The 8273-nt window shown below is 30.1% G+C and overlaps 1 protein-coding gene across 1 annotated transcript in view; it reads right to left on the bottom strand.

Moving 5' to 3' along the window:
• LOC106457628 (eIF-2-alpha kinase GCN2-like) overlaps nt 1–8273 on the bottom strand; it is a 139925-nt gene that overhangs the window by 27391 nt on the left and 104261 nt on the right. Inside the window, exons 25-31 of the mRNA XM_022383630.1 lie at nt 7256–7332; nt 7052–7203; nt 6283–6349; nt 5332–5445; nt 3770–3925; nt 3150–3236; nt 1886–2023 (exon numbers count right to left, since the gene is read on the bottom strand). Coding sequence (XP_022239338.1) covers nt 1886–2023; nt 3150–3236; nt 3770–3925; nt 5332–5445; nt 6283–6349; nt 7052–7203; nt 7256–7332 — 791 coding nt within the window. The remainder of the gene's footprint in view (nt 1–1885; nt 2024–3149; nt 3237–3769; nt 3926–5331; nt 5446–6282; nt 6350–7051; nt 7204–7255; nt 7333–8273) is intronic.

The raw sequence follows: 8273 nt of genomic DNA, 5'->3' as shown, positions 1-8273 counted from the left end.
TCTATTTATAATTAAATTTTATTGTTTTATTGCCCTTTGAAAGGTGTCTAACTACTATCCACACCATTATAATTTGTAAATCACTCGAGAAACGTGCAGCTCACATTAAGCTATCAAATTACATTACCCATGAGCTGCTCACGCGAGTGCCTCATGAACCATTTTAAATATATAATTATTATTTATTTTACCTAATCTAGTCTTAAATAACTTAAAAAAGATCTGTATTTTTAATTTTAGTTACTTTTATAATGACAAATAAAGAATTAAATATGAAAAACAAGAAATAAAGTACTTATCCTATCTTGTTCTTTTTTCTTGCCCTCGATTGTCGAGGAGAGTTAAGCCTGATTTTTTATAGTAATTATAGTAATGCACTTAACAATTGTTATTTAATTAAATAATGCACCAAAGAATATACACTACTAACATGCAAAAAGTAGACAAATTCACTTACCTCTCAAAATTTTCCTGGCTTTCTAACTATGCGACAAGAGCCACTATAAATTCATCCACGCCATGAAAACGATGTTGCTACTCTGAGTGAAATTGACATATTAACTGTTCAGACCACAACATTATACAATACGTCATTTGATAGTCATTTGGTAATATATAATGAAACGTAAAAGAAAACTATCAATAAATTGTGAAAGAGATTATGTGACAGATGGGTGTGGCTGGAGGGGTCTGATTTACTATTTAATAGCTCTGTAACCAAACAAAAATGAAGGATATAAAGATTATGGTTTATTTGAGCAATAACGATTTTACAAAAAAGTATTTGATACTTTCATCAGACCTCAAACTTTCTTAGATCTGACATTTTTGTAAGGAAATGGATGCTTATTAATGCTGATGTACGACACAGAATGTGAGACACTATTCTCTGTCAGTATATACTATTTGCAAGTATCCAGTATGGACTTATAGTATCTTACTCATAACAGAATTGGTATGTACTGATGTGCATAACAGTGTTTCAATGTGCTTTCTTCTGTGATATTAGTATGTCAGGTTCTGTAGACACAATACCTTTTTAAGGTAAGCACTAGAAATGTATCTGTATTTGGTAAGTTAATATAGTTAATGTTTTAAACATTTTTCCTGTCTCAATGTGATGTCCTACTTTATACAAAGCAACCCATTAAATGTGGCAAAAAAACAACCATTAAGACCAGGGAGGCACAGGTAACCGGGCCAGATATTGGACTTCCTGGTAATACTCGGCTCCAGCCAAGTGTTGAAGTTAAAAACAACCAATTCCGGGTAATTGAAAATGGCATCTAAGCCTTAATCTTTGTGACAACTAACGCAGTACTGAAAGTTACAGTCAATAATTGGTTTAATTAAAAAAAAACGTGTTCTGAGCAACATAGACTGACCACCCGCTGAAAGTCGGGGATTCAGAGAACAATAGGGGTTAATAACAGGCATGGTTTGAGAAGCAAATTTCTGGAGAAGGTGGGGGTTTTGAGAACAATAGGGGTTAGGCGTTGAAAGTAAAACTTGAATGTTCTGTTGGTAATTATTCGGTTAAATGTAATAAATGTCAATTTTGTTTTTTTTTAAGGGGGGGCCAGAGGAGAACCCGGTCTCGGTTGACACCCAGACCCAGTATTTTACTACCCGTGCATCCCTAATTAAGACATAAACAACTATATGCCCAAATAAATTACATTTAAACCAAAATGCAGTTCAAAATAAAACTAATTAATTTTTGGTTTATCAATTTGAGAAAATACGTTATCAATACTAGAATAAAGGAAGGCTTACAGTATGTTGTACATGTTTAACACTGGTGCATTCACAATATGTTAAGCATGTTAAACATGAAGATGTATTACAACAACATGTTCAAGACAGAAGGAAGGTATACACTTACAAGTTTATCGTATCTCCCACCAGCAGCCAATACTTCCATACCACTTTTCCTGTTTTTTTTCTTTAATTGACACACAAATTGGAACAACATTCCAGAGAAGTTGGTGATTTTATATACCAAAGCTGGAGTAACTACTATCTGCAAAGAAATACAATAACACCTAATATATAAAAGAAAGTGTATTACAAAGGTAGAACTTCCTTCATTGTGTCTTTTTTAGTTTTATTTATCTATAGTGGTAATCATTAGCACTTTCCATGAATGTGTCTACAAGACTATTAACAAAAACAGTCACACAAAAATTGTCCTCTACAAATTCATTGGGGAAAAATCAGTTGGAAATAACATTTCAGATGACAAAGTAATTTTTCTTAGCATTTTAAGTAACTTGTGCTAAAACCCAAAATAGGACAAATTAAAATAGTATAATAAATATAAACAGAAGATTAAAATACCTTTATCAAAAGATTTTGTACTTATATCTACAAAAAGTTAAACTACACTTTTTCACACTTGTTATTGCAAAATACTTTGTGAAACTTATTGAAAAACTTAATTTTTTATTAACTCTTTTCAGCACGGGCTTGGTCCCTGGGACTGATCTCGTAACCAATGTGTGCTTGTTATGGTTTTCATGCAATAATTTTTAATTTAGTAAGCACATGTTAATGAAATTTGGCAGATTATCAGTATACATTACAATGCTTTTATATACAAAATATAAATATAAAAACTCTTAAGGTTTGTTAAGCAATGTTTTTCTCATGTCTCTTTTTTTGTTTTTTGCATGTTGCCTATGACATGGCCTTTCACCAGCAATGTGTCTGGAAAGGGTTAAGGTTTTGTAACAATTCTCTCAAGAAAAATTATTTTTAATATCTTGGATTTGTTAAGAAAATAACTTACATCATTAAGATTAGCACCTAATTTCTTTTGAATGATATGAAAGTTTTACAGTTAATATAGATAAGTTCAAAATGGTATTTACTCTGATACTAATCAATATCTGATACTGAAAAGGAACCATCTCACCCAACACATAGCCTCTGTATATGTGTAATAAATAACTAAGACCTAAATTTCTGTTATTTTCATTTGAATAAGAGGAATGAATATGAGTAAAACTGATAAATTATAAAGGATTGAATATCTCCTTTAATTCACTTTAGACAACGTTCATAATACATATGGGTTGGACATATAAAAATACGGTTAGAATGAAATTTATATATTTTTCACTAATCCTTACCATACTAAAACTTACATTGATTTTAGAGTTTACACCCAAAGCCATCAAATGAGATACAATGACATCCAATTCATGGAGAGCTTGTTTTGCCAAGGATGCAACCTATGTTATAAATGTAAAGTGCTTCAATAAAAATATGGTTAAAGAAATCTTGAATAACATACTTATCACACAAAAAAGATGATATTTAACTAGCAGCCAACAATACTTTGTTTTCTTAATACATGCTCATTTTCAGAATCAATTTTCTCATCCCTACACATATAATGCAATACTGTAAGTAATTTTTGTGGATTGTAACTTTTAACCCCCTTTGTTCTTAAGACATGGAACTTCTAAAGTTAAGTTGGAAAAGTTATTGCTTTATTTTTTACAGTTTAGTAAAACTATCATATGTTTTACTCAGTTTGATATAAACTTGCATTCACAACCCTTACCTGTCCAATTCCCTACAACATCCAGGTGGGTATTTTGGTAAGGGATTCTCCAGGTAAACATAATAAAATGAGTGCAGTTAATACTGCAATTATTTAATTTCTTTTAACAATCATTAAATATCTACACAGATCAGTTGATTATATACATATGTAACTTGAAATCTAGAAATCAATGTACTGTAGTTTGAAAATGGATACCTGTCCTTTCTTCTTTATGATAGGTTGTAATACTGAATGAAGTTTCTGTAATGAAGTTTCAATTTCTATAAACTGGTACAGTGAAGCCACAGTCTGGTCAGATAAAGACAGATTTATAAGCTGACTCTGGATTTGAAATTTGGTCATGTTTGCATTCTGGAAAAATATAATAAAATGTATACATTGCATACTCAAGGAGATTTCTAGTTTAGCATTACTTTAACACCAAAAAAATTCAAAAACCAAACATTTGGTAATAAAGAAGAATTTACAAATATACATAATTGACATAAAACAACATTTTTCTTTTAGAACATGATATTTCTCTCATGTAAAAAATAAACTAAGATATATAATAATAATAATATAATATTATATAATAATTTTATGAGCTTAATTTCTCTAGTATAATCAACAAAACATTTCAAGACTTTTGCTGAAGAATGGCCAATACTACCCCTAATTCACATTCTTTATTTTTTCTTTGATCTATTATGAGTCTATTTTTTAAACACAAAACTATAAGGACCTTTTTAATTATTTTAATACTTATGAAGTAAAATTTACCAGTTGACTATTTAAAATAAAGAGCTGTCATAACAATGTTTGAGTTTCTTTTTCTAAGTGGTATTTTCCATTCATCAGTTGTGATTTTACCTCCTCACCTCCATCAGTTGTAATTATCTCTACATTATAATCTGTTGTGATTTTACCTCCTCACCTCCATCAGTTGTAATTATCTCTACATTATAAGCTGTTGTGATTTTACCTCCTCACCTCCATCAGTTGTAATTATCTCAACAGTATAATCTGTTGTGACTTTATCTGTACACCTTCATCAGTTGTGGTTTTACCTCCTCACCTCCATCAGTTGTAGTTATCTGTACAGTATAATCTGTTGTGACTTTATCTGTACACCTTCATCAGTTGTGGTTTTACCTCCACACCTTCATCAGTTGTAATTATCTCTACAGTATAATCTGTTGTGACTTCATCTGTACACCTTCATCAGTTGTAGTTATCTCTACAGTATTATCTGTTGTGACTATCTGTACACCTTCATCAGTTGTGACTTTACTGCTATACATTCATCAGTTTAATTTACCTCTACACTTTCTTCAGTTCACTTATTACTACAACCATCAGGTGTAAATTTATTGCCACACTTTTATCAGTTGTTTACGACTTTATCATTAAGCTTTCAGTTAGGCATTCTTTATCATTATTTTTTTATCTACATTTATTTTTTGTTCTAAACAATGGCCTGTATAGCTTTTTCATAAGTGTAGCTTCACAGCTCACTGTTTTAAGTGTATAAACCTGGGATTCTGTCCCACATCATAATTAATCATCAGATACTAAAATTTGATTTCAGATGTAGACACTGATAAAATCCAGCTTCAGTGCTGATATACAAAAATAACAGAAGTGATCTTTTGGTTCTAATAAATTTCATACTAATAGTATATGATAAGTTTGTTCTAAGATTTAAACAGTTGGTGCAATCTAGCAATAGCTATATACAGAGGAAGAAACAACAAATATTAATGTTCTACATTTACCTTTCTCCCACTAAGAATTCTATAAACTTCTGAGTGTTTTTCATCTTGTACACCACAATAAAGTAGAACAGCTTTCAAAATGGAAACATGGTTTAACCGGAGGTAGGAGTGTGACTAAGTAAATAATTAATATGACTTATCAATTACAGTGCAAGAATCTAAGTACAAAAAAATATCTTGTAAAGGAAATTTGTGAATTTTCTCGGAAGAAATTTTTATTCAAAGAAAATCTTCATAAAAATTAAGATTAATCTTATACATCAAATCTCTATACCTCTTTAAGTACAGGATTTGTTAGCTATAAAAATACTAATTATAACTAGGAAAAATGCAGACATAGTTTACTGATGCCCCCAAGTATTATCTTTAATAACTACCAACAATAAATAATGGATCCCTTTTTACTACAAAAGATGAATATTCAACTATTTAAAGATGTTCGAGTTTCTGGATATTCTGAAATCTATCAAAGAAAAGATATATATATATATAAAACAAATTACTAGTACAGAAAACATTTATGTAAATTTCAAACTAAAAGAATAGTAAATGGCCAATAAAAGTGTCATGCATTGTTATATAAAAGAGAGAATGAAATATGATAAATTTGTGAATGTGAAACTCTTTAACAAGAGAGTATTCATGTCAAAATGTAACAAACTTCAAAAAGTTAATTTAAAGCTTGTTTACAGAATGCTTACAACTTTAACACTAAAACTAACTGAACAACCTTGCTTAAGCAACAACCAAGGAGAACAAACAGAAATGATGAAACTTTACACAATTCTACAGCAGAAGTTAAACAAATACTGTAAAGTATATAATCACAAGATCACCGAATAAGATTTATCTCTGACAGCCAATTCTTATGCCATCAACTATGAATAATGATAATTTTTAATCTAAGCACTTACAAGTTTAAGAATTTACTATCATGAATGTGACATGTACCTGAAGTGCTGGGAATGCATCAATTATTTCCGAGACAACAAACAATACTTCGGCATCAGGAAGAAGGCTAATAGAGAAATATCAACCAAAAATGAAACTATTCACCATCAGTATATGATATCAGCACTTTTAAAATATAACATTTGCTTCTCTTAATGAAAAATAAACTAACTGTTGATGCAAAGTAAACTATATTTCAGAAAGCTTTCAATATTAGATAAGTTTCAAATCATTCCAAAAAATAAACATAAAAAAAAAAAATTAAGAATACCAATAACAATAAGAAGATGCCAAAACACAAATGTGATTAATGAAGTGGTTACTTCCTGTGTTTGAATGCAAGCACTAATAGAATTTTATTTCACCTTCACTGTAACCTCATAATTTTTTTTTTACCCTTACAATTTCATTTATTTCAAGGTTACCACATGTTTGAGAATAATAATCTTTATTAACACAGTCAAATTAATTTTTTAGGCATTATCAGGGATTTTAATTGTATCCTTATTTGAATATGAAAATAAATTAAATACTACATCAATAATGTAGAATTGAATTTAATGTAGTGTTTGGCATAGAAAGATAAAAAGCACCTGAAGATAGGTAAATAACTACAAAATAAATAAAACATGCATGTTGACACAACATCTCTAATTTGTATTGCAGGAAAAACTAGATCAAATAAGATCCAACAGTTAGATAAGATAGAAAAAAAACCCAATATAAGCAGACTTTTGTAATGTACTGACATAATTATTAAGGTCCCCACCTTCCTTGATTTGGAGTAACAATATCAAAAGCACATTCATACAGCTCACGAGGATGACAACCATATACTTTTCTCTCCCGAAAAACTTTTCCCAAGTCATAACGCTTCAGTTGAGTTATCTCTTTTCGAGCTATAAACCGAGCAAATGGAACCTAAAAGTATGTGCATAAGACTACAGCAAAATTTTTAACTTAAAATCTACACATTTAACAATTTTCCATCACTTTTTAATAGTGAGAATAAGGCTAAACTCTGTATCAAGATAATCAAAGTCACTGACACTAGTTCAAAAAGCAACATATTAATTGTACATATACATTTCTTAACTTTATCACTTCAACTAGAATATGATTTTTTAAATATGAAACAAAGTGAAGAAAACAACATTTTTCATTTAATTTATACAGCACCTTATGATTGTTTTCTTAAGTTATAAATGCCATTATTTGAGCACAAAATCTTGTTTCAATCAAAAAACATAAACCATAAGTATTAATGTATACATATAATTCTTATCATAGTACACAAAAGTACTTTTCAGCACTCCCTGTTTCATTTCACACTGAATTTAAATAAAACTGCATCCTCAAAATACTGACTTAGAGATCAGGTGATGTTCTTTTCAGGTTAATATCTTATGAATTACTGGAAAGCATTATTTTAATCATCTACATAGAATTTTAATTGGGTACTAACAATTTTAATAATTCAAACGAATGCAAAGCTTACAGATATCAAGTTTAAATAACTTAATATGTACTAGAATGAAGAAAACTAATGCACAGTTCTGTAAGAAATATTGTAAGATGTAAAATAGTCACAAGCTAATAAACTGAGAACTGTTTGTTTGTAGGTAAGCTCAAAGCTACACAATGAGCTATCTGTGCTCTGCCCACCACGGGTATCGAAACCCGGTTTCTAGCACTGTAAGTTTGCAGACATACTGCTGTGCCATTGAGGTGCTTGAGAACTGTTTAAATAAACCTCACTTTATGCAGAACTTCAAGTTTTTGAGTATGCTTTGGGTTAAAGAATTATAAATATATACATATACTGTTTGAAAGAGCTCTACTAATAATTTACTTTCAGGCTGATAAATGTGTTTGTTTGGTTCTTTGTTGAATTTCATGCAAAAGTACTTAAGGGCTATCTGCATAGCTTTCCCTAACTTTGAACCGGAAGGAAGGCAGCTAGTCAATGCCACCTACTGCCAATCTTTGAG

This window comes from Limulus polyphemus, unplaced genomic scaffold (genome assembly GCF_000517525.1).
Source record: "Limulus polyphemus unplaced genomic scaffold, Limulus_polyphemus-2.1.2 Scaffold353, whole genome shotgun sequence".
Classification (NCBI taxonomy): Eukaryota; Metazoa; Arthropoda; class Merostomata; order Xiphosura; family Limulidae; genus Limulus; species Limulus polyphemus.
This window is presented reverse-complemented; position numbering and strand designations above follow the sequence as displayed.